The following is a 27,831-nucleotide window of genomic DNA, read 5'->3' on the forward strand; positions in this document are numbered from 1 at the left end:
TATTTTTGTGGGCAGTGAATCAAATAAGACCTACTGAATATTTGCTTTCTTTATCTACTACATTTTACTTAACATATAATATAAATTACAAAACTATGGCTACGTATTGTAAACCAATTGAACTTATAATTCAACGAAAATGTAATAATTTTCAAGGATCCAACGCTTTTCAGTATTTTCCAAAAATACAGAATAAAAATATACGTTATGACACTGAAGTATTGGACAATGTTTTGAAAAATATGAAACAGCAATATTGCATTTCAATGATGCAATCAAAGTTATTTAAAAATGCAAAAACACAAACAGATTATAGAGAAAGTGAAACGCAGACGGTACCATGGGACCCTCCATACAAAATACATCCAGGTATGACTAAGCATAGAAATAAATATAGTGTATTACTAAAACAATTATATTTTTTAATTAGGTCATAATCCAGAAGTACTAACTGTTGCTCATTTAACTTGGGGTCATGGATTACCAGCAGGAATGCATGAAACTGATATTATTAATAGAACAAAAATGAAAAGAGCTTGGGAAATGTTTCTTCCACCAATGGATACGGAAGCTAATATTAAAATACGAAAATCTATAACAAAAGCTTTAGAAGAAGAGCGATGGGCTTTTAGAGATGCAGTAATTACATTATTTTATTTATTTTATTATATGTTATTATACGAATAACAGAATTATATAGCACGTGTTTAATATCTATTATTTTTTCGGAAAGGAAATACAATGCATAATGGATCTACGTCTTCAATTAATGAAAAAGATTTCACGTTCAGAAGAATCTAAACATAACGAAAAGATAGAAAATCGTTTCAAACGTTTGAAAAATAATTTAGGCACCCATAGAGATGAAAAAATAAAAGTAATTAGACACAATTTAAAACGAGATTTGAGAAAGTTACATAAATTACATCATGATAAATCCCAGCTTCAGAAAAAAGATACTATCAAATCATATATTAATTGTGTCTCCGAATGCTATAGATCACAATTAGATGTTGAAAAATATTCTCCAGGAAAATTAAGAAAAATGAAAAAGCAATCATCAATAAATGATAGTAGTAATTATGAAGGTATGATCATAATTTTAAATAATTTATTCTCTTATTTTATACGTCGTAATTTTAATTCATGTTTTTTTATATGAGTATTATATTTTATTTAGGAATAGAAAATATTAATTTTATATCAACTAAATTATCAAGTTATAAAAAACCAAAATCAAAAATTGTATCACCGACTGAATTATGTGTACGTGAAACAAGATGGACTAATGATAAATTAAAAACATTGTATATGGATTTTAAAGCAATGCGCTTAAATATTATATCTCCAGAGACACCGACATTAATGAAAAAGAAATTTAAAATTCCTGTTTTTCCAACTACACCATACAGAGTTCAGGAACGCAAAGATACATTAATAGATCAAGCAGCATTGTGTATTCAAGAAACAATAAGGGGTAGAGCAACCCAGTGCATGGTAAAGTTATGCATTTAATATGATATTATTTATTTAGCATTTTTTTGTAATAAATATATTCTAAATTTCTTTTTTATAGAAACCCGCAGCAAATAATAAAAGCAAAAATAATCCAGGCTCTTATAAATACGAACTTTAGATTTTAATCTTACTTTAACTTTAGACTTTAAGTATTGAAAAAGAATAATATAATCATTTGTAGATGTTTGAAGGTAGAAATAGATGTAGAGAATTAATTAAAGAACTTCAATCCACTCATGATATTAAGGATTATAATAATGAAGTACAGCAAATAGAAAAACAAGAAATATTTGATATTCAACAAAAACAACGTGATAGTTTATTACAAGAAGAATTGTTATGTGAAATTATTGATTCCTTGGAAGGAGCAACTGTATGCGGAATGTTAGATTATTTAAGTAAAGTAAGAATGATTTTGATGTTATCCGTTTTGCACCATTTGTTTATTATTATTGTGTTGCTTATATAATTTTTAATGCAAGGAATTGATAAGATTAAAAGATGAACGCAATGCACATATTTTTGGATTACTTGCTGAAAAAGAAAGATTAATGCGTGAAGCAGCTGAAGCTGGACGGCGACAACTTGAACGTAATCGTCGTAGAGAATGTGATGAAATGTTCCAACAAATAATAAAAATAGATCAAGATACTGTAGAAATTTATTTAGATGATATTATAAGGAAAGAAATTGAAGAAATATCATGTCAGAATGCTGAAGAACATATTTTACAATTTTTCGATCATGTGGACGAAATTTCAAATAATACAATGGGAAAGTATGTTATCACACAATTTTATTATTCATCAGTATAATTTAAATACTAATACTATATGTAATCAAATATGAAGTATGTATATATGTATATCAGCAAATACTAATTTACTAATGTTAAATAAAACTGTTAGTATGACAGATCTTGCAGAAGAAGAAATGATAGCAGATATGATTTATAATTTTGTCTTACCAGAAGTTGGAAAATTCAATGCTCGTGAACAGATAAAAAAGAAACAGCAAAGCTATTTACAAAGTGCACATGCAATATTGTATAAGAAGTCATCAAATTCTCTACTCGTTAACAGACAAAATTCAGAAGAATTCAACGAAGAATTACTGTTGCAGAAAGATTACTCAGATTCAGAGGAAAGTATATAATGACTAATTTCAAGTTGAGTTAAGCTAAATTTAATTTATAAATAATTTATGATGAATAATTTTTTATAAAAGATTCTATACCTATGAATTTTATCTCAGCATGGAACCTTATAATTTTTGTTTAAAGTTTAAATGTACATTCATTCCTTACATCTATGTTAAAGTTATCTATAGTCCATCCAATTTTTTTTCTATATAATACAATTTATATCACATTTTTACTTTTCAAAAAAAGGAATATGATTACTATTGATCTGATCTATAACAATATTAATTCTATGCCAGGAATGTAGTATAGAAGGAGTAAATTCTTTTTTTTTATTAATACGCGACATTTGAATATCTCTGAGATATGATTAAATTTATGAAATACTGTACTATCTACTTTCAACAAATTTGTATAATTTAAATATATAATGTAAATATGTATAAATTTAATTCATAAATTATATTCATTAAATAATAATTCCAAATGCACAGTATAAAGGTAACAATATTGCAATAAAATATGCCTTCGAACAAGACCTGACTATCTACAAAAAATATTTTAATACGAAGTAGATGGGTATCCCTCTAGTGCATTTCCTGCAAGAAGATCTGATATAAACTTTTTAAATTTCACATCTTTTGCATCATTCGATGGTTTTCTTTCTACAATTAATTTACGCTTTTTAGCTTCTAATTCCTTTGTTTGAAGAGAGTCTGAGTCACGTTGATTGCAAATATCAATATGTTTTCTTTTGCAAGAATCTATTGAATCAGGCTTCTGTGTTTCTTCTCTTGCCCTACTCAATTCAGCAGTTAAATCACCCATTTTTTGTTCCCATTCTTCCAAATGCTTTTTCATTTCTGCCAACTGCATATCTTGGTCATTAATTTTCTTCGCTTGTTTTTGAAGTTTTAAATTTTGGACTCTCATTTGAATCAATTGTTTTTTCATTCTCAACTTCATTTTAGTTATTTCAAATTTTGCATACATTACAGAAAATTTATTTCTTTTGGTACGACTATAAATTTTCTTAAATGTTTGATTTAGTTTCTCTGTACTATAACTATGTGATAGTGAAGTATTATTCGAGCTTGCAGTATGATGCGAAATCATTAAGCTTCCACCAGGAAGTTCATAAGAGCCTACATTACTAACAACGGATGTACAAATACTATGTTTTAAATCTGGTAAAATTTTTTCATCAAAATGTTCCATAGCCATACTACTAATATCACGTAATTCTTGCAATATTTCATGTGCCCTGGGTGGTGTTTTCGAGTCACGAATTAAACGGAGAACACGAAAAATTTCATCGATTACCTGTGACATTAAAGATACTTTATAGATTATAATAACAATGGTTTAACAATAAGTTAAACAACAACTATCAAATTCATTACCTATGAATATAGATTTTAACAATCTTATAGATTGTTTAATATGCTGTTATATTCATTAAACTTTCTCATATCATTAAAATAAAACAACTTACTTTTCCAGGAATAAAACAGCATAAGTTTAAGTCCACATATTTGATAAATGTCATTGATAACATTGATATTCTTGTTTCTATTGCTGTTAATATATCGCAATGACGTGCTAAAGGATGACTTCTTCGTTCTGATTCTCTGCGTGGTAATTGACTTTTGACTGCACGTAGACATTGAGCATGATATTTTTCCATAAGATTAAAACCACGATTTAATAGTTTTCTACAAATTCGATCAAATCGCTTACATATCTGTAAGTTAAGAATTTTTACTTTATATCGCTTAACGATAAGAACATGAAACAATGTATAAAACTATACTTATATGTATCTTACAATTCTGTATTTAGAAATTTCATCATAAGTGAGGTTAGATAAAATAGTCTCCAGCACAATATCGGGAAGATCGACTATGTTTAACATGTTTAAAAATTTTCCAGAGAAAATTCACATATATCTGTAATTTTATATACAAAAATCCAATGTATTTACGACATAATTATTTTTTATATCATAATAGTCTAAAGACCCCAGGGGCAATGAAAGTAAATATAAACTATGTGTAACTAATAACAACGATAAAAAAAAAACTGCAATGAACTGAACTATATGATTTAAAAATACATATATAAAAATAAATTAAAATTAAACGTAATTCGGTTTAGCTATAATATTTAAAATCTAATGCATACTATCAATTATACGTTGATTGTTTTTATATCTGAGAAAATTTAAAAAATCAATTTACTTTAAAATAAATTTATAAAAATATAGTTATATAGATTTTACATATAGATATATATATATACATATAAGAAGTTAGTAGATAAAATTAAGAAAGTAAGACATTAGTTATTAATTATGTAAAATCTATGTCTTCCTCATATGTGTATACACATTATGTGATCATTAAAAAGTTGTTTATGAAAACAAATGAATACTTTTAAGGATCATTTTGTACACTATAGAATAAATACAAAAGATGTTGAGCATTATAAAGATTTTGTTCTACATACTTCTTATATTTATACATGAATTAGTTTAAAAAACTATAGTTGCAATCAAATCAACATTTCATTAATATTATTTCAATCAATCTCATACTCCTGAAATTCACTATTTATGTATCATTGTCAACAGGGATGCACTCATCACCAGCAACTTTCAATTAAATTCATATTGTCCAATATAATAAGACGCAATAAAAACAATACAATATCGATTGTATTTTATAAAAGTATTCGTTTAAAACTATTTAATCGTCTTATAACTTGGATAATTCTAAATCACTCTAAACATACTTATTACAAACAAATCCAATAAGTTAATATTGGTCGAGTTCTTAAGAACAAATGTACGCAAGACATATTAGACATTATGTACTATGTATTCTCCTTTGAATACTCTCATCGATATATTATTGTGCACGTATGAACAATATTAAATTCTTCTATTACCCAACTTTAAAGTATGTCCAATTAAAATTAAGATTACATTATTGGTCAGTTTCTATGAATTTTTTGACGTATCTTTTTATTCATCCTTTGGATTGGTTATTCACATTTTAAAGTTTCATTCTTATGATTCTAAATTAAAACCTAAATCATATGGTTAGTATTGGATCTATACTTAAAGTTATTAATGGTCAGTGGCGCGCAGAAAAGTGGGTGCCGGTGAATATTAGTAAAGTAAGATGTCGTACGTTGGGATGGGACGTGTTTTTAACATCGCATGTTTTTATCTCCTATTATTAGGAGTTGTAAGTGCTAATAATCAACGACTGGCTAAAGAATCTTTGGTAGAAAAGCTCGATGAAGAAAATTGGGATCGTATGCTTCGGGGAGAATGGATGGTCGAATTGTAAGTTGAAAGAAACTATGGATGACGAAGTCGTCAAAATTGATGGCGTGTAGAAAATGCGGCGTTGCTTCAACATTACATCTTATTTTATTTATGCATTTATTGTTATATCTAATCGAATGCTATTGAAAATTATTATAAAAATTATGACTCAGTTAAATTTGTGCTTTAAATTTGATAACTGACGTATATTCAATTTCAACATTATCTTGTAACTTTTGAATGTAGAAAATGGACTCATAGTGATTGCTTTAAAAAGGATTTGTTTGTGGTATTGAGATTTTATTTATTTATTTTTGTTTTATATAGTTATGCTCCATGGTGTCCAGCCTGTAAAGCTCTGGAGCCAGTATGGGAGCATTTAGCTAGTTGGAAAGAAAAACTTCATATAAATGTTGGCAAAGTAGATGTAACTGATTCACCAGGACTTAGTGGACGCTTTATGGTTACAGCTTTGCCTACTATTTATCAGTAAGTTATTTCATTTAATTATGTTAATGATATTTTTTGTAGAAATGTCATTTAATTATTATTATATTATAGTGTAGTAGATGGCGTCTTCAGACAGTACAAAAGTCCAAGAGATAAAGAAGCTCTTATTCAATTTGTATCTGATAGAACTTGGGAAAAGATTGATCCTATACCCAGTTGGAAAAGTCCAACTTCTATTCACATGTCTGTCCTTAGTCAATTCTTTAGATTGTCACAAGTATTGAGGGTAATTAGAACGATTACTTTGATTACTTCAATTAACGATATTTATTATTTTATATTTTATCTATTGTTAGATAACGATATTTATTTATTGTTTGTATTTTTTTCTGTAGGGCATTCATAACAATCTCATGGAAGATTTTGGATTACCGACATGGGGAAGTTATTTGATCTTTGCAGTGGCAACTATTGTTCTGGGCGCACTATTGGGCCTTGTAATTTAAATTTATTATATAATCTACAATACAAGCTATTTTATTTTGTCATATATTTAATTAACATTTATATATATATATATATATATTTATTTATAGATCATTGTATGTCTCATCGACTTGATTTATCCACCTAAACCTATGCAACTTCAAGGAAAGAAAAAACAACAGGATGGAAGCAGTGCAGCTTTGCAAGAGAAAAGTTCGGGAGATGATGAGATCGTTGAAAATGTAAAAGATGATTTGGTTGATGAAGAAGGTTCAGAATCTGAGGAGGTTACCGAAACGAGCAGTAAAGAAAAGGATTCCAAAGCAGATACCAGCAGTCCGAATGTTCGCAAGCGTAAGCCACGTAAAGCTGATTAGAGGTATTAATTTGTTAAATGTAAATAATTCATGGTCTCAGAAAATTGCGCAGATGATGATATTTACGCATTTGTTGTTGCAATCCACAATTACGAATCGACCCAATGTAATGTTGCTATTTTGCACTTGACATTACACTCGTTAAAAAAGAAAAAAACAAAAATTTAATAAGTATTACAAACAAGTATGGCAAATTTCAAAGAAGTAAATTAACGATTATTATAAATGTCATTTGTATAAAAGAAAATAATCGTAAAGCATTTTCTTAATTAAAAGCTTTTTACTTGTTTTAAATTCGTAATAATTTTTGTAATTTATTTTAATATGTTATTTGATATGAACAAATATTAATATGAAAAAACATATTTTCGTTGGGTATTTTAATGCTCTGTGCAATAATTATTATATGAATATTCTAATGTTCAATATTATATTATTAATATTATGAAAATATTACACTTGTTTCGAGAATCTTTAAAAATTATTACAAAGAACTGACTTACCAGCTATATCATATGACTATTAGTTTTATATCTTTTTTCGTTTTGTCATTTTCTTTTATTGGAATATGTTATCTATTAACGTTATTTTAATTTTATTTTAAGATTAAATGTTTGGTAAATTATATCAGTATTTTTTTCATCAATGAACTTTATTTTTACACAAATAAAAATACTTTCGATGTTTGAGGGATCTTAATAGGATCTAGCGCGTTGCATAATGGCTTTTAAATTTGTTGTTGTTTTGTAATTGTAATCAGTCTTACAAGTTCTACCATTTAAAAAGTTTTCATTTTACTCTTACGATTCATGATGACGCGCAAGTATATTATTCTATGACAAATCGAAATATATAATTTTAAATTATTAATAACAACTCGCTCAAAAATTGTATTTCCATGTGAAACAACAACAAATTCATAGTTTTTACGCATTTATATATAAACATTAAGTTAAAGACTCGTATAGAAACTAAGATAGCAGGATTACCGCAATATATTAAGAACCAATCGTAACAATTATATAAGTCTTTTACTTTTAAATATTTATGTAAAAAAATATTTAATATAATAACAAGAGTGTAGCAAATCATAAACAAAGAACTATATTACTCAGGACATGGTTGAAATATACGTTTATAAATAATCGACACGTTTGTAACATTTACGAAATTCTCATCTTCTTTTTTTCTTTTTAATTATTATTATTAACGATCTCTATGAGAATATTGCTCTTTATAATATGGCAATCTGTCTAACAAACAAATATTTGTTATTTAGCCTATAATCATTAATATTTATCTCATTCACGCGTATATTCTGTGAAATAAGAAGATGCGAATGCGATTTAGTAGTAACATTAAAAAGATGTAGTAATCATCTCGTATCGCTTTCTAGTTATCTGTAAATATCTACGATTACACGTAAATGTATACGAGCGTATAATTTGCGATAATTCTGTCGTGTATTACCGTTTCTTCGACTACGACGACGACAACAACGCATTGACATTTTTTTCTACGTTTGTTAAACATTGAAATTAGCGCGCTCGACAAAAAAGATCAGTTTTCTATCGACATTCCATGCGACAAAACCACGACGGTACATACACATATAACGCTTTTAACCAAAATGCTCGTGTCTTCGTCATCGAGATAATAAGATAAAAAATACGTTACAATGGGGAATAAGGACTAACTATGTAACGTTGACTTCCTAATAAACGCATTTAAGAGAGTAACAAAAGCAAATGCAATGTTACGTTCGAACTCCATACCAAAGTTCTTTTTTCAAAGTGTTTGAATTGACGAATTATAGAAAAATAAAAAAGAAAATGATAATACCCGCAGTCGGTAATGTAGGGTGCCTACCTTGCCGACGGCATTGAAAGTAGAGAAGGGTAGAAACAAGCTGGCCGAGCATAGCCGAGTATGTCCGAGTGCTATCGTCGTGCTATATCTCGATATCTCGCGAGGAACGATTCATTGACCGGCGAGCGCGCACGACGAGCTCTCGTTCTGTGTTCTTTCTCGACGAGGAGAGCTCGTTAGTGCGGACACGAACGGAACGTATCTACGACGACGACGACGACGACGACGACGACGACGAAGACGAGGAGGAGGAGGAGGAGGAAAGGAGACGACGAGTGGTAAACGTACTACGGCGTACGCCGTACCATTGCTACCATTTGCGCGAGACGCTCTTATTGAAAAAGTTTTTCCGGTCGAATATTTCCAATTAAATAATTTTCTATTAACGGGTTAAAAAAATAAAAAAAATAATAAAAGAAAAGAAAGGAAGAAGGATGGAAGAGGGAGAGACAAATCGAAGCGGCGGCAAGGTTTCCTTCGCGGTGCGAGATCGATAAACGCGAGGACGTTACCGGAAGCCGAGTACCTCCGGCGCTACTTTTGTAACGAGGGGAATAACATTTCTTTTTTTTTAATTCTTCTTCGGCGCACGCGGAACAACACCTGTCGTTCTATTATTCTAATGTTCCTCTGACAATGAGATAAAGTAAAAAAAAAAAAGAAAGAAGAGAAGAGAGAGAAAGAGAGGGAGAAAAATAAAAGAGAAGAGAAGTCGGAGGGTTGAAGAAGAGGGATGATGGAGGTCGACGAGTAGGCGTCCGTCCGATCGAGCGGAAACCTCCCTCCCTACGCGTAGGGTGCGAGGGATGCGGAGGAGGAAGGCCGCCGTCGGCTTTTTCCGGCGGCAAGTACGCGCCGCCGCGATGATGCCACGCGAGGAGGAGGAGGAAAAGCGACGGGAAGGGAAGAAGGGAAGGAGACCTCTCGTCACGGTTGCTGTCTCCTACGAGGAGGTCCGAGGATGTCGTTTTGTATCCCTCTTGTACACTTGGTACGATCGACGATGAAACTTTTCTTCGAGAAAAAAGTCGTCCGTCTTAGCTAGAACTAATTGGAGCTGAGTCGAGTCGACGGGAATCACATTTTTTTGCACGAATAAAATCCGTTCAATCGGAATAAGAAGGTGCGGGCGCGCGCGGGGGCGACCATGAAGGAACACGGGAATAGTAAGCATTCGGCGGAAGCGCCTACGAAGACCCTCAAGTCTTTATTAAAGAAGCCCGGCCAGACTAAGGGCAAAACTCGAAAGAATCGCGTGGTCATTAACGAAAAATTAAATGAATTCTTTGCCGCGGATTATATTATACTTATCAAAGAGGAGTGTTGCGCCGAATACGAGGAAGATTGCGACTGTTGTTGTCAGGAACACGAGTTCATACGTTTGGGCAATTGCAAGGAGTGCCGAGCGGAATTGAATCTACATTTTGGCGTCACGGAGGATGGTCGTTACGGCGGCGCCGATGGGGAGGCAGACGAAGAGGAGGACGAAGACGAGGACGAAGAGGAGGATGCGGTTGACGAAGAAGAGGAAGACGACGACGACGAGGAGGAGGAGGACGTCGTCGTCGTGGATTCCGTGGCAGCCGTTAATGCTGCTGCTGCTGCCGCTGCCGTTAACGTAAACGTCAATATCAATGCAAACAATGTAGAAAATTATCAACAACAGCAACATCCTCCGCGGACTGTTGCCGTGGATGTTCGTAAAAAGGATGATGCGGATGCATTGATAGCGTGCGAACTCGAATCCAACGTTGTAGACCACAAAGTCGAACTCGAACCCGAACGCGAGCCGAAAGAGTCGACCGATCGGCAGGAAGTGCCGGCGATTGTTCCCGACAATCGCACAGGCTCGGCTGCTCAAGGTGAAGGAGCCGAGCGTCAGCAGGAGACCCTCAGTCCTCCGGAAGGTTACAAGGACGTTTGCGTCGATGGTGCAACGATTTTGGATGACGGTGATCATCAAGCACGACTTTTGCCACCGCCGCCGACCTGCAGCGATTGCGATTATTATCACCGTAGGAAAACTGGTGAGCGAACGAACGACCCTAATCTTTTTATTTTCTTCCTCTTTATAGTCTTTCAATGCCACGGTTACGAGACTTCTTTTTCTTCCATCGTCCAAATAATCTCGTTTCTACCTACGTCTACCTTTTTCCCGCGTTATATCGAATATTCTTTCTCGTCCTACGCTCTCGCTAAATTATGACGAAACAAAAAAAGATAGAAAGAAAGACCACCCTCTTCCATTTCGCGCCTTTCCCTCCTCTCCCACCCCCTCCCCCACCACATACACAAAATAATCATCGATATATCGATTTTTATCCCACATTTCTCGGAGAGAATTATTTTTTTCCAATTATTCTTTTCATCCCTTTTCACTCCCTTTCCCACCTACTTTTCCTTCTTTCCATGAAACCGTTTCTTTAATTCTTTCGCGTACGATCAATGCGCGATGTAAGAAGAATGCTGGCAGGAGAAAGAGAGAGAGAGAGAGAGAGGGCAACGAAATTTTTTGTTCGTCGATCTAATTAAAGTATCTCTTTATTTTCGTGTACACACGCAAACTATTACGAGACAAAAACGTTCATATTTCTAATATTCTATATATTCTTTACTTTTCATTTATCACCTGTGTACAATTTTGTGTTGTTTGATTAACATTTAAAAAGAAACCTTCATAAAAATTCGCACTCCGCGATTGAACACACAAGCTTTTATTTATTCAAATTGGATTTATCTATATCATCCATCGGATTGCCTCGTAAAAGTTCGGTAACAATTTTTAATCGAACATTTTATAGATCAAATTTTAAATACCTATTTTTTTTCTCTCTCTCTCTCTCTTCCTCTTGACGAATTCTTAATCTATTGTAAAATATATAATCACAGGTGTATCGTATATAGATATGATAGAGGGTACGTAGATATTTGATAAGAGAATATTAACGTTGTTCATTTTATCGAAAACCGTTAGGAATTTTCTGAACAACTCGGGTATCTTGATGAAAAATCGATCAAACTCGTAGAACTTTAAATGAGATATAAAAGCTTCGTGGTTGCTCGGACGATTAGTTTCTCGTGTAGGAGAGAAGCAAAACAGCATGACGTGCCACTTGCGCTCGAGCTAACGTATATCATCGAAATCCTATTGAGAGAATTCGATTGTTAGCAGTGCATAGGTTTCCGTTATCGGTGAAAGAGTTTACGGAAATGCCGATACGCAAAAACGCGCACGAGGTGACACGATACTAATGTAACAAAATTGAGAGAGAAAGAGAGAAAAAGAGAAAGAGAGAGAGAGAGACGCTCCCTTTTTATTATTATTATTATTATTATTATTTTTCTTTATACGCGAATGTATATGAATAAAACGTACGAACAACTTATATAGAAAATTGATGTTCATAATGCCCGATAATTTATTTATAATTGATTATCACGAGATATACAAGTTTGTTCGTACTTTCATATAATATTCAAACAATCTGTACGTTGAATATAATTTTTCGATCAAACTTTTTTGTCCCCCTTGTTGATCCAACTTTTTTTTTCTTTTTTGTTTTCTCTCTCTCTAGTATCATAAAAATCTAATATTAACGAACTATCAAAATAAAACAACGTGTATACGTGCAACATTCATAGGACACAAGGGAACGATGTAAAAGTACTTGAAAATGATACGAATATGTTTTCTCGTAAATTAACCAATACACTAAACGATGTTTTATACACATATATATATATATATAAAAGTATATATACGTATATGTAAATATATATATATAAATATGCATATATATATATATGTACATGAGAAATATATCGAGCTATTTTCTCACGCACCTCTTTCCCTCTCGCGTGCAAGTTCCCACCGTATTCATAGACGCTTTATAACAACCACCGAGCGCGTTAGATAATAAAATATCGTGGTGCATAGTTTCCCTCTCTCTCTCTCTCTCTTTCTCTTGTGAAAATATTTCTTCTTGCAAAAAAAATTTCCTCATGTAATTCACTCAAAGTCTGTTCTACTCAAATCTATTCTATTATTTTACGTGACTAAAATAAGACTTGTCTTCTTCTTCTTCTTCTTTTTATTTTTCTTTCGTTCGAGACATAACATTCTCGAAGTTATAATTTATCTATTCGATCTAATTTTTCTTAAATCCTTTCTCCGATTTCTTAGAAACTTCGTCTTAACTTCAATATTTTGCTTGAACAACCAACGACATTTACTGAATTTCTAAACTAGTAACGTAAAGTTGTAAACGGGAACGTTACGTTTTGCCTTGTTCCGTGCACTGAACCGCAGCTAAATTTGATTGCATAACCCCTCTCTTTCCCTCTATCTCTAACATAGAGAAAGAGAAAGAGAGAGTGAGAGAGAGAGAAACACGTATTCACACAAAGACACATAGGACAGTAGCGATCTTGCAGAGCATGGGATAGTAAACTTTAGTCTCCCTGGATGTGTAAACTCTGTATTACGAGCTGCATTTTTAACTTAAACGACTGTTACTGAGAAAACAAGTATCATGCTGGTTCCAAGTTTAACAAAGAGTTCAATCAAAAGTGATAGTGTATCATTGTAATGATACTTATTAAATGATCAAATATCTAATACTTTTTAAATAATATTTTTTTTTCTAATATTATATCTTTTCCAAAGTGCGTACACATTTAATTGTCATTCATTTGTTTTTATTTTCTTCGAAATATTTGAATATATTGAAATGTGGCCTCTCTCTCTCTCTCTCTCTTCTCCACTCCCCCCACCCCCATTAAATCAAAGAAATATTTAAACGCGTTGGGAATTAATTATGATTTTAGTTTATACCATTCCCATTCTTAATTCCCATTTGAAATATTTGACTTCCTTTCTCGCGATCTTCCCGTGGAAATGGCTCTTCTTTTTTTTTTTTCTTTTTTTTCTTCCTGTTATCATAAAAGCAGTAGAAACGTAGGGGCTGGCGGGCGGGTGTTGTTGTTGTGTGGTCGAAAGAAATGCGTGCAGACTAAAGTTGTGTGTGTTTGTATGTGTACGAGCATCAACGTTCACCGGATGTACAGCGTAGCGTGATTCCGGTACTTAGTTTAGTACTCCTGGTAAGAGCGGTCAGGCTTACCACCAGTGCAACTTCGTCAAAACAATTTTCTTTCTCTCTTTCCCTCTTTGTCCCCACCCCCCACCCGACTCCCACCCCATCGCCGTTCATTTAGCAACGAAATAGCATCGATATACTTAAGTTGAAAACAGGTATGACGGATTCCACGCGATTACAAGACGAGACAATAATTTATGCACGTGTTAGCATTAAATGCAATAGTACAGGTAACCCTCCTATAACACGGTTGATAAGTTCATAGAAAATGTCCCTGTTATATATAAGATCTAAAATTCATTATACCTTTTCAAATAATTTCATTTTGTAATATGTTAAAACAACGACACCATTTTGTTATCCAGTCTTGTAGAAATACAATGTTTTAGCAAGATTTTAACAAACTTTTTGTATCGTGTGTGTTATAGAATTCTTTATCGTAGTAGGAGGGTTTACCTGTATATAATATACTTATTACTTAAATGCTTATCATCCTTTTTCTTCGTAACGTCCGTGAAAATGGCGATTCACGCAAAGATGCCTAACTCTTTTTGTCGAGATACTTTAGGTAGACGACGACGACGACGACGATGAGAGTAGGAACTTCAGATGTTGAAGTACTCTGTTTGACGTTACAGGTGCCCAAGAACAAATTAAGGTCAATGGGGCCGATGCCGAGCGCGAGGACGCTATCGTTGAGAATTTTAAAGAAGCAAACAATCAAGTTCGATCCTCTACGCCTAATGGTACGCCCTTTTTTCGTCTTTTCTATGTGTTTTTTTTTTATTTTTGATCTTCTTCTTCTTCTTATTCTTCTTATTTTTCTTCTTCTTCTTCTTTTATATCAAACGTGTCAAAGATTTATACCTGCTTTATTCAGTTTCGTTGAATGTCTTAAATTAATTTCACGAATTTCGATAAATTCTTTTTCATCCTCCCCCCTCATAGATTTGCATCACCGATATCTCGTCGAGACGATAACGATGACGACGGTAACCGAACGACGAATCATCCGAGAAATCAGCGAGAACGAGAGGAAAATTTGTTTGGATGAACTTGATCTGGAACAAGAAAGACCGACCAATGAGATTCCTAAACAGGATGAAGTTCCAACGACGGACTCTTCTTCTTCTTCTTCTTCTTCATCATCTTCATCTGGGACGGTGACTACGACGACAACGATAGGGACGAATAAAGTTGATAATCTTTCTTCGTCGAATGTTTGCCGCGAATGTGGAGGTGGTGGTGCTGGTGGTGGTGGTGGTGGTTTTGGTGGTGGTGAGGAAACGTACGCGGAAACGATCGAGGACAACGAGAGAACGGATAACGTTGTCGTAGTTGGAAGTAATAATAAAAATGAAAATGAGGAAAGAACGATAGATGGTGGTGGTGAGGAGGAGGAGGTGGGGGTGGGGGTGGGGGAGGAAAATAACGAATCGAAGGAAACCCTCCAAGACGTCACGGAATTATCTTTGACATTTAAACTTGGTAATTTAGCTAGCAACAGCTTGAAACCAAATTCAGCAGTGAGACAATTATTTCCCAATCCGAGATTCATCTCACCACCGCCAGCACCTCTGAACAAATCCGTCTCGTTGGCCGATTCCGATAGTACCGCCACCTATTCGGAAGCACAAAAATTTCTCATAACTGCTGAAAATTTACGTCTGTTCGATACCACGAAGAGATCATCGGCAGGAAAAACGGCGGGAACAACCACGCGTAGCGAGTCTTGCGAAAGCGAACCCAGTACGATCAAAAGAACGATCGAGAGGAACACGTTGAGGAGGAGTTTGATTGGCAAGTGCAACGCGACCACCAGAAAGAAGAATCTCAGATCGAAGGACTTGTCTTTGGAAGAAAGAATCAGGCAACTTACTTGTGTTGATCAGGACGAGGACGTTACCGAAGAGTCGTCTAAGAGTACGGAACTTGTTTTAGATCAAGATAACGAGAGGTTGGAATTCTCCGTGCGAACTTCGCCGTCCGGCGAGGAACAGCCACCGATCGAACGATTTTCTCAAAAAGTTGCCACCTTGAGCAACGCGATGACAGCGTTACCGTTGACAACTTCTACTTCGACTACTATGATACCAATGGTGACGACGAACATACCACCACTGCTGACCACCACATCGACGCCTACGACAACGGCAAACGTTTACAATTCGAAAGGTAATCCATTGATGGATACCTCAAATCAATCGACGTATAGAAAGATTACCGATCTTTTCGCTTACAAGAAAAATGCCGAGCCAAATTTGCCAGATCTTGGTATAGGTAACAATGGTAGAGGTACTTTGGTTAAAGAATGTCAGTCGAAGAATTCTTTAACGAAGATGAATTCCGAAGTGAGAAGACAGTTTTTGGCCAGTCTCGCGCCATTATCTTGCGTCACGGTTAACAATGCGGACACGCGTGAGGATTATTATAGAATCGAGCCAAGAATTACGACTAATGTAAATAGCAATCAGATAAATCACCTGTCCGATTCAGCTTACAGCTTGGAGGACATCGAAACGGCATTGAACAGGAATCGTGCCAGTGCTCCAGATGTTACGAGGGGTACACCAGTTGGTAATAGGCCAGATATCAGTGAGAACTCGGCAGATGAGTTGCTTGCTTTCGTGGAACAAGATAAATCTAGGATGGAACGAATAAAACGACGGTATAGCGAGAACGAGGACCGTCATAGTCTCGTTAATGGTGTTTTGGGAGACGATAAGATGGCGAGTACCACGAGCAGCAACAACGAGCACAGTCATGAGGAATGTCATGGCGAGGAAGACGATCCGGACGATGAACTCAACGACTATGGTTTTAACAGACGTCCACCTGTTCGAGGTATCAAACCTCTGTTTAGTACTACCAATGAGATCGTACATCAGCTCCGTTCTCGGAACGTAGTGACCAATGACTTCAGTGACGTGAGAGAGACATTTGCCACGGCATGGCCAATGCATTACGATAAGAACGGTGATAGAATAGATGGTAAAAATCTATTGACGATGGAGAACATTCCGACGAACGTGTACGATACGATGCCGAAGGAAGACACGAACACGATCGATCGAATAAATAGTATGCAAAAACAAATCGACGATATTTATCAGACAATCGTAGAGACCGCGGTTACTCAAGGGAATCTCGATCGTGTAACTTATTTGGAAAATACGTTGCCACGACCATTGGTAAGAATACCACCGACCGATGGTATTTCCCATCAATATCCCGAACAAAAGAACGGTCAGAATTATTTTGCGGACAAGCATCAGCCGACGAACGTTCGTATGTTACGTATCGCGGGTGGCGGCGAGGAAACGATACCTGCTGCAAATTATGCAGCAACACTACCAGCTAAAATTCGTCGATATCCGCCAACGACGATTCCTAATTATCATTGCAACGTGGTCTCGCCAACTGCGGCATCCAGCAGTGGTGGTGGTGGTAGTGGTGGTGGTGGTGGTGTTGGTACTAAGTGTTATCGTACGATGTATTTCGTGCCATACAACGGGATCTCGGATCCGACATATCAGAACATTCAACGAATCTTACCGCCACATTCGTCGCCTAATTACGCGACCCACATCGAGCGTTATCCTTATCCTCGACAGGCGAAGATTGATAGCCCGCAGCAACAGCAGCAGCAGCAGCAGCCACAGCAGCCGCAACAGCAGCAGCAACCACAACAGCAACAGCAACCGCAGCAACATCAGCAGAGGTACTACCCACGTCCCTTGGCGCCAAATACTTATTTAGCGTCGCAACCACCACTTCCAGATTCTGCTCCACCTAATTGTCTTCCTTCCCAAACACCTCAGCAAACGCTCCAATTACACCTACACCATTTATCGTCCGTTCCTCACGCCGCTGTTCATCCTATCCAATTTCAACATCGGCAACATCATCATCAAATCGCCTCGTACCACCTGCAATCGGTATTACCGCCGCCGCCACCACCCCCAACGTCTTACACGGTGATCGCGCCGCCTAGATGCGCCTCCACGGTAACAGCCGGCCATTCGACAAATCCAGCCTATCATCTTTATCAAATACCGCTTGGCCGAAGTTCTGCTACCGTCGCTACGGCCGCTGCAGCAGCCGCTGCAGCAGCTGCAGCGGCGGCAGCTGCGAACGCCACGGACGTTCAGACTCAAACCGTCTCGACGTCTTCCTCGACCCCTTTGTCCGTACCCGTTACCTCTTTTAAACCGATATGCGATTTACGCCTATCCGCGAGTTTTTCCGTCAACGATCAACAAGGAAACGTTAATATCGGTGGCCCACTTTCGGCATCCTCCTCGTCTTCTTCCTCGGCGTTATCTTCGCCCACGAAACAACAACAACAGCAACAACAACAACAACAACAACAACAACAATTAGTGAATAACTCGTGTAGCGTCGCGGAACGCGGTGTACCCGAAGGTGCAGCTAGTGCACCCTCGCACGATTTTTCTCAGGCACCTCTTCAACAACAATCTTCTCAGCATCATCAAGCTATCCCTCAAACCCCGGCTCTCTCTCAATCGACGACCACCTCGATGTCCCACTTACTCCTCGTGTCAAACTCTTACGGTGGGCATCGTGCCAATACCTTAAACCCGCCTACCGACTCTCAAAACTCCGTGTATTACGCGATGAACGTTTAAAGGGCCAATGCACGTTTCTGACCAATTTCACTTGGTTGGACTCGGGACTTCTTGGTCCGACGAGACTTTAGTAATACGTCGTATATTATACCTACACCCAAATAAAATACACACGTACACTTACATCATACACATACACGTACACTTACATATGAAAAAGGGACACGTACGAAGGAAGAGGGATGCAGGTGAAATTAACTCGCATCGACGATTCCTTTTCTTTGATGTGGTGGAAAATGACGACAGGTATGTAGACAAAAAAAACGGATAAGAAAGAGAAAGAGAGAGAGTGTAGTATGAATGAGAAGGACACGAGATTAACGTAAGGGGAAAGCAGGGTGACGACAACCAACAGCCCCTTCTTTTTCCATGCTCGTAAATGAACGACACGACAGGCTTGATTGTTGAAAGACGATACGACTCGTTGATTTTCTTCTATGCAACGTCGACTACCTCGACGATGACGACGACGACGACGATGACGACGACGACGACGACGATGGAAATTGGGAGGAACTCGAGTACCATTGTGTACTCCTCCTCTCCTCTTTCTATACTTCTTCGTATCTTCGCTTTGTATTTCATACCATTCGTGAAAGGAGGATAAGTTGTCACACCTAAAATATATATTATATATATTTATTTATTTATTATTATAAATATTATTATTAAAACCATACGTTGCTATATTGTTGTTCATTCTAACGAGAAATTAGATTATCCAATGAAGTTACAGTGTAAGGGTAAAGTTAACGAAAAATTTGTCTAACACTTTTCATTTTAACTGGAAAAGTTTGTATCGTTTATGTTGAGCCAAAAGTTTATTAACCAAAATTAATGCTAATTCGATTTAATCTTTCGCTAAAACAACAAATTTTTTAACGAGAGACCAAAATGATTTACGTAAGAAGAGTATGCTTTCTTCATTAATATATAAACCTTCCGACGTAACTATTTTCTATCTAGTAACGTTTAATAAATTGAAATTGTTTGATGAAATTTGAAACAATGTTAATATACGTAAAAGTAATTTAAGATCAAAAGTGCTTTTACTACATATTTTTTTTCTTCTTTTTTGCGTGTGTGTGCAATAATATCCATCGAGTAATAAATAATTAACGATAATTCACATTATAAAGTTTATTTTAAATTCATTATATAATATATTTCATAATTTTCATTATCATCATTATTATTATTATTAATTGATTTATTTATTTACGATAGCCACATCAGCTATGTCATAGAGTTATTTTTTTACCAAGTCAATAAAGTATTAATAATCATGCCACTATGAGGTAATATATTTATATATATATGATAAAAAGGACGAAGAGAAGGATGAGGAGGAGGAGGAGGAGGGAAAAAAGGATGAGGATGAGATGGAAGAGGGAAAGGGATGAAGGTGACATGGACAGACGACGATATCGATCTTTTTAAAAGAACAGACGTGGGAGGATGCTTTCTATCGTGTTACCGCGAACCTTGCGAAAATAGTTCGTCGACGTAAAATGTATAGAAAACAAAAACAACAAATTTTAAAGTTACCGCGCGTTATCGATTCTGCCAAAGAGATACGTTACTATGTTAATTATATATACATAGAGAGAGAAGAAAAAAAAAAAGAAAGTGTGTATCATGGTTGCGCAAATAGAAACATTTTTTCCTAACGATCATTGTAAATGGCCAAAAATATCTTACACCATGTAATATCTCATACATATATATATATATTTGTAAAGTAGTCATTATCGTTATGAATGTGTTTGAATGAAACTTAAAGAATAATCGATTTTAACCCTTCATATCCCTTTTTTTAATATGCTCGTCTAGTGATCGCATAATTTAGCGAATAGTTAGCGTATTAGATGCGTATGATATTAATATTCTTCATTTTGTATAATTCGCAACGTTACCACAATAATGAATTCAACTTCGTTTAGTTTGTTTCGAAACTATTTTAGATGCATTACTTTATATGTACGTATGTATGTATGTATTATTATTATTATTATCATACGTCTTCTATTCTACGTTTATCCCCTATTTTATATTATTATTTATGTGCATTTGAGGGTAATCAAATGAAACAAATTATTAATAATTATATTTCTCGCCTGTTTTGAAAAAGTAACAAAGATATTTGTCAACGTGACTGCCTGGCTGATTATCTTTCTCATTTATCGTTATATTCCTCGGACTTGTTTTTCAAGCAAATATAAAAAAAAGAAAAAAGAAAAAGTGTAATAAAAAATAGAAAAAATGAGTTGAGAGAGAGGAAGGGAAAGATAAATGGTTTACAAAGTAATTACCATGGATAAAACCACGCTGATAAATCTTTCGATATATAGATATTATGTTATCCATATCCAGCAGGTTCTGTTTCCGTTCGACTTTGTTAACAAAATATATATATATGTACATGTATATGTACATGTATATGTATATGTATATGTACATACATTTCACGACACGTGCAATTACTTTTTGGTCATATTGACGATATATCTCGTGTGTACAGTTTATGTATTTTGAGAATTTGTGAACGTTTTAGATAAATTACATAATTATTATTTATAGGTCATGAATGGGTAATCGTAAAAAAAGAAAAAAAAAGAAGGAAAGAAAAAAGTAAGACGTAAATTGGCTGTGCCCTTTTTCTATAGAATAATTTATTCTTATTATTTTTTATTATTAATGTTATTATTATTATTATTTTATGTATTTTTTTTGTTCTATCGCGCGTTAGCAAATATTTGCGTAATTTTTTCCAAAGATTTTAATTCCCATTTTTATCAAATTTTACGTTTGTAATTTACTAATAAGAAGCTTACGAAACATATATATATATATATGTATGTATGTATTTATTTATTTAAACGAACCAGTCGAGCTTTTTTCCTATTAAACTAATTGCGTCTATTAAAGAAAAGAAAAAAAAAAAGGAATAAATTTAACTGCGACGAATTTATTTAATTGCAAAAAAAAGAAAAATAATTCAACGTTAATAAATAAAATTACGTTTCTTTCATTTTCATTTCATTTCATTTCTTTTCTTTATTTAAAAGAAAAAAACTGACGTTGTTCCTCCTTGTCGGAGAATACCCGATTAAGTCCTGAGAAAAGATTCTTCTTGAGATCGTTAGAAAAAAAAAAGAAAAAGAAAAAAAAATAGTGCAAAGAAAAGGGAAACAGAAATAAAAAAAAAAAGAAAAAAGAGAGAACAAACTTTTTATCAGCAGTATTTAATCTCGTAAGAGAAGAGTTACGTTTAGATAAGTACAAAGAGATTAGCGTGAGAAAAGAGAAAAAAAAGAGAAAAAAAAAAGAAACCGAGTGAAACGAATAAATATTTCGCGCGAAAAATTGTTGCGAATTCAATTTTCATTGCACTTCAGTTGTGATCATCCTTCTCGGTGATTGGTTCTCTCTCACGATGTAATGCACCGATTCGAACATTTAAAAACGTGAATATGTATATACTTATACGAGTTCTGCCCTAAGTATTAAACAAAAAAATATATACGTTAAATATGGGTGTCATGGAAAGAAACAAAAAAAAACAAAAAAGTAATTTAAAATAATCTTACAAAGGATTCTCTCATCCCCCGCCCCCCCCCCCGCCCCCGCCCCAACCCCTTGTCCCCATATCGTAGTTTTATCACTATGATTCGTAGATGTGTTTTATCATCGTCTTACCGAGAATTATTGTTCTCACCTGGAAAGAATACATTAATGAAATGGTATAGTGAATTCCTCATTAAAATATACATATATATATATATATATAATTATATAAGTGTAAGGGTTTATATTTTATGTACAGTAGAACCTCGATTATATTATTATATTCGAATTAATCCAAAGAGAAAAAAAAAAAAGAATAAATAAAAACGTGTAGAACGTAAAGGAATAATGATAAGGATAAAAAAAAATTAATAATAATAATATTCGAATAAATAAACGCGTGGTGTTGTTTCGGTAAAAAAAATTAACTATCGTTCTTTATTTTTTCTTTTTCATATTAGTATTAAACAATAAATGTAACTTAACGATGTTTCAAACTTGAAACTTTGAATGAGGAAGTCTTAGATGCATACACGATTAGTCTTATGATTAGCATAGTCATTTTGCTGATTAAAACGTTTGTTGTTAGAAGATATGATAAGTGAATAAAGATTAGAAATATATGGGTGGGTTAGTGAGATTAAAGGGGAGGGGGGGAAAGGGAAGTACTATCTTTGTTGATTTAAACAAATTATATACTTAAAAGTACGTTGATAAAACATACTTGTAAGTACAATAAACAAAAGTTTATTTGAAAAATTCAAGGTTTCTGTGCTTTCACAATCGAGGTTCCATTGTAGTTGCAGGACCAAATTATTCTTTTTTTTTTTGAGGGTTCTTTATTTTTTTTTTTTTAAATAAGTGTTTCTCTTAAGTATGTTCGAAGAATGAACGAGATGTGTATTGCTCATTCTCGTAAAGTAAAAAAACCGAGTCTTTTTTGAAGAGGACTTTGAAAGTACTTAATGAAGTTAGGGAAAAGAAGTTTTTAACGCTAGTTAAAAACGCATACATTTTGTATAGACTATATTGTCCATATCAAAAAGAGTATTATTATTATTATTATTATTATTATTTATGTTTTCTTGGGTACTAAAGTGCCCGAGGTCCTTTCAGGCATTTGTGGGGAACAAATTCAACACAAAGAGAGGCCTTGTGAAAAGAATTATTATTCTATGGAATATGACGTGAATATTATTATTATTATTATTATTTTTTATCATTATTATACAACAGCATCATCATCATTATCATCATCATCATTATTATTATTATTATATATGATATAATATATATAATATATATAATTCGCGCGATATTTCTCGATAAAAATAAATGTTCCACGGGTAAGCAATCTATAATATACATAATTATTAACATAATTTGGAATTTTTCATACTAGACAAAATAATTCAATAGAAAGAGAGGAGAGTGTGGGAGGATAATGCGAGCATATGATGGATGATTTTTAGTATGTACACCAAATCGTAAGTTATATTTATATATAAATATAAATAAATAGATTGTTATTTATGGGGCTTATAATAAATATTCGAATTTAGAATAATTGATCGTAAGAAATTCGAATGTTAATTTATTAAATGATTGGTCGAAATAGTATAAAGAATTTCTTGGCAATTTTACGATATATATATATATAAATATATACATACATACATACATAGATAAATCACTGATTTATCTATGACGTGAAAAAAAGCACACATACACACACATACAATACGAAAGACTATGGCATAATGTCGGATATCGGAATTGAAATTTGTTTTTCTGACTGAGATGCAATATAACTATTATATACGTAATAACAATAATAATAATAATAATAATAATAATAATAATAATAATATCTTTATGCTTCCACGAATAAGATCGTTTATTTGATCGCATGGCATGACGATGATATAAATGCAAAAGAAAAGAAAAAAAAAAAAGAAAAAGAAAACGTTTCCGCAAATAGTTTCTATCTATCTATCTGTCTATCATTTCAAGGATATTTTAAACACTTCATAGACTTTTCTAAAACCCTGATTCCTATATTATTTGCATCATTAGTTAGAATATTAATAAATATAAGTTTCACTTTATATTGAAACTCGTGATCCGAAAGGTATTCAATTCTTCGATTATTCGATAAGAGGAAAATAATATTCGAGTTTTTTAATAAATCTTTATGAAATCCAAATCCGAACGGTCGTTGAAAACTTGGGAAATGTCGATACTTGTTTTATCCTTCGAAAAGTATCTTCTAATTTTTAATTTATTAAAAATGAAATATATTAAAATTGACTATCTTTATTTTTATTTTTTTATTTTCTTCTTCTTCCTTCTTCTTTCTCTTCTTATTCTTCGTTCCATGTTCAAATTCGATATAATTTGTTTATGGTAATAAAATTATACGAGTACCACGTTAAGTGGTAATTCGAATACGCGAAGTTAATAATGTGCATAATTGATTTGAAGCCTTTGTCAATCGGATAAATTTTTGATAAATGAAATAAATGTTTTAAACAACGGCGATCATAATTGCGGCTACATTTTCATTCGTTTAATTAAATATGCAGCTTGCAAAATAATCGATATACACGTACGTATATATATATATATACTTTCCTCATTATCGCGAGAACTATTGATTTGTGATCGAATGACGTTACGTGCGCCGAATCGAACTTTAATACAAACATACAAACACACACACACACATATACACACACAGAGATATACGTATACACACTCATATACATTGCCAATTCTAGTCAGCATTAAATAAATGCAATAGTTGCAACAAGAGAAAGAAAAAGAATTCATTAATAAATAAATATGTACGCCTAATTCAAAATCATAGTTGTTTAGACGAAACCAGATAGAAAGAGAGAGAGAGAGAGATTCCCTTTAGTATACTGATTCAATAAATCGCATCTTGAAATCTATGCAAATCGAATTGCGTGACCCAAAGAAAGGTATCGATTTTTTTTTGTCGTTGGATTGTGTTGGTTCGTGCGAGTGAACCAAAAATAACTAAAAATAATTAAAATTACAAAAAAGAAAATAGGGAAGGGTAGGAAAGGAAAGAAAAGGGAGGGGGATGTTTAAAAAAGAAAACCAAATCGATGGCATACGCGCACAAAAAAGAGAGTACAAAAAAATTGTATAAAAATACAAAAACGAGCAAACAATAAAAAAAAAAGAATGAAAGAAAGAAAAAAAAAGAAAAGCAAATAAATAAATAAAAACTAGGTAATCGGTAAACACAATCCGATTTCACTTCTTTTATATATAACATATAGATCTATATAAAATAAATTCATTGTCTTTCTAGTGACTAGCAATTATTGTTGTATGCCATGTGAAAAAAGAAACGTGTTGTTTTGCTCGACTAATCCTAAATTTGAATATCCTATATCCCTCGGCCGAGATAAATGTTTCCATCTGTTTGGTAAAGTGTGGTATAAAAGGGTGGAGGAATAAAGTAAGGAAAGTAGAGAACAGATGAGAAGAGAAAAAAATAGAAAGGTACTCGATGTTGCGTGGAAAATAACCTTTTGTTACGTTGGGAGAAATCGATTGAATGAAACCAACGAAGGTCTGATGGAAAAAAATTTATATAGGTGTGCACACCGCATAGTAATAGATACGTGTTCGTCGTGTATGTATGTATGTATGTATGTATGTATAAGCAAGCGTGTATGTGTATAAATATGGGTGTAGGTGTGTTAGATCTACTTTAGAATGCTTTGCTCGATGAAAAATCCGTTTCTCTTATCGAATGGGGAACGCAATATATTGTAAATAGATGTGTATTAAAAAGAAACGAATAGATATCTTAAATATTACGTTAAAAATGTATTAGAGAAGGAAAGAATAAGAAGAGAGAGAGAAAAAATTTAATTAGGAACAAAATGTTCGACGTCAAATATAATTATACAAAAGTCTCTATACGTGAAATGAATTATTATCGATTATATTATTCGGTTATTTATTTTTACACAAAATTATCAAAGAAATCATTATAAATGAGACAAATTTATCGATTATAAGTATTCCATCCTCGTCGTCGTCGTCGTGGTGTAGTCTCTGTTGAATTTTAATTAATTTTTCCTTGTTTTACTATACTTTTTTTCTTTTAATTTTACAAAAGAAATAAAGAAGAAGAAGAAGAAGAAGAAGGATGAATATAAAAAGGGGATGATATAATAATAAAAGTTTCATTATTGATATTATTAATAATAATAATAAAAGGAAAAGTTACGTTAAATCCGACACATTATAAGTAATAATGATAATAATAAAAAGTTTATTATCTCTGAAATGACGAAAATAGTTACGGACTTTTTAAAACCCGTTAGAAAATCGCGTGTATTCATTTTTTTTTATTTTATTTCGCATTCCGTGATAATCTTTTTACAAAGTCTCTCAATTTTTTCTTCCTCTCTCTCTCTCTTTTCTAGCTTTGTGCTCTCGAGAACGTAAAAACGATCTCCTCTCTCGTCGTGTCTTTTTAAATCCGAGACTAGACTGTAAATGTATCCGCATTACTGCCGGTTAGCAGAGAAAAGAGAGGTCTGTTGGCTTTAAGAAAGCTTACACTGCCCGTGCCAAGTTTATCGTGTAATTCTCGCCGATGTTGTTGTTATTGTTGTTGTTGTTATTATTATTATTATTATTATTGTTGTTGTTGATTCATTCCTTCGATTTATTTAATTTAATTATTATCTTTCAGTAATATAGAAAAGCATTACGATTTTTTTGCGAAATAAAATTATAATAATAATTAATAATAATTATTATTTTAATAATACTTTTATAATTAAATGAACATTTTCTCTCTCACTCTCACTCTCTTTCCTCTCTTTCTCTTTAAGGATCAAAATAAAATATATGGAATACAAAAAAATATATATATAGAGAGAGTGAGAGAGAAAGGAAGGGTTCTACTTAAGGGGGGGGTCTACTAAGATAGAATTCGATTATCTTATTTTTTGTTTTTATTATATTTTATCTCATCCATGCTAATTATTTTTCATCGTCATCATACTAATCACTGATCTTATTGTCCATTATTATTATTATTATTAATTTAATCATTTATTATATATATATTTTTATTAATACACACGATATGTATTGAACATTAATTTATATATATCTAAAATATATATTTAATTATAAATATGAATATAAATATATATATATATATAAAGAGAAAAAAAAAAAAAGGAAAAACTCGCGTATAAATGTGTAGAGTTTGAATTAACGCGTTTGACTCTATTAGAAAACAGTTCTGTCTTCGTACCTGTTCCCTTTCCCCCTCTCCCTC

The 27,831-nt window shown here is 33.3% G+C and overlaps 4 protein-coding genes across 6 annotated transcripts; 3 read left to right on the forward strand and 1 right to left on the reverse strand.

Annotated features, from left to right (window-relative positions):
* The first annotated feature begins 13 nt into the window (after positions 1-13).
* LOC122517420 (cilia- and flagella-associated protein 91-like) lies at positions 14-2,746 on the forward strand. Its single transcript, XM_043635791.1, has 7 exons — positions 14-369; positions 431-639; positions 734-1,088; positions 1,181-1,497; positions 1,700-1,921; positions 2,001-2,296; positions 2,427-2,746. The coding sequence occupies exons 1-7, from the start codon at positions 96-98 to the stop codon at positions 2,671-2,673; spliced, it is 1,920 nt and encodes a 639-aa protein (XP_043491726.1). The 5' UTR covers positions 14-95; the 3' UTR covers positions 2,674-2,746.
* Positions 2,747-2,761: 15 nt separating this feature from the next.
* LOC122517421 (F-box only protein 28) lies at positions 2,762-5,591 on the reverse strand. 3 transcript variants are annotated; one of them, XM_043635792.1, is made up of 4 exons: positions 5,453-5,591; positions 4,488-4,608; positions 4,155-4,403; positions 2,762-3,982 (listed from the first exon to the last, which is right to left on the reverse strand). In XM_043635792.1, exons 2-4 carry the CDS (start codon positions 4,572-4,574, stop codon positions 3,221-3,223), a joined length of 1,098 nt encoding a protein of 365 aa, XP_043491727.1. In that variant the 5' UTR covers positions 4,575-4,608; positions 5,453-5,591; the 3' UTR covers positions 2,762-3,220. The 3 variants fall into 3 exon arrangements, with proteins under 3 accessions (XP_043491727.1, XP_043491728.1, XP_043491729.1); XM_043635793.1 differs by having other exon boundaries at positions 5,256-5,591; XM_043635794.1 differs by lacking the exon at positions 5,453-5,591 and adding an exon at positions 5,168-5,226.
* A 223-nt stretch (positions 5,592-5,814) lies between these two features.
* On the forward strand, positions 5,815-7,548 carry LOC122517422 (thioredoxin-related transmembrane protein 1). Its single transcript, XM_043635795.1, has 5 exons — positions 5,815-6,011; positions 6,321-6,482; positions 6,555-6,729; positions 6,839-6,940; positions 7,040-7,548. Exons 1-5 carry the CDS (start codon positions 5,845-5,847, stop codon positions 7,304-7,306), a joined length of 873 nt encoding a protein of 290 aa, XP_043491730.1. The 5' UTR covers positions 5,815-5,844; the 3' UTR covers positions 7,307-7,548.
* Positions 7,549-7,724: 176 nt separating this feature from the next.
* Positions 7,725-20,214, forward strand: LOC122517419. The gene is made up of 3 exons (XM_043635789.1): positions 7,725-11,202; positions 14,913-15,020; positions 15,223-20,214. The coding sequence occupies exons 1-3, from the start codon at positions 10,323-10,325 to the stop codon at positions 18,921-18,923; spliced, it is 4,689 nt and encodes a 1,562-aa protein (XP_043491724.1). The 5' UTR covers positions 7,725-10,322; the 3' UTR covers positions 18,924-20,214.
* Positions 20,215-27,831: the final 7,617 nt, after the last annotated feature.

This window comes from Polistes fuscatus, unplaced genomic scaffold (assembly GCF_010416935.1).
Source record: "Polistes fuscatus isolate 324 unplaced genomic scaffold, CU_Pfus_HIC Scaffold20, whole genome shotgun sequence".
Lineage (NCBI taxonomy): Eukaryota > Metazoa > Arthropoda > Insecta > Hymenoptera > Vespidae > Polistes > Polistes fuscatus.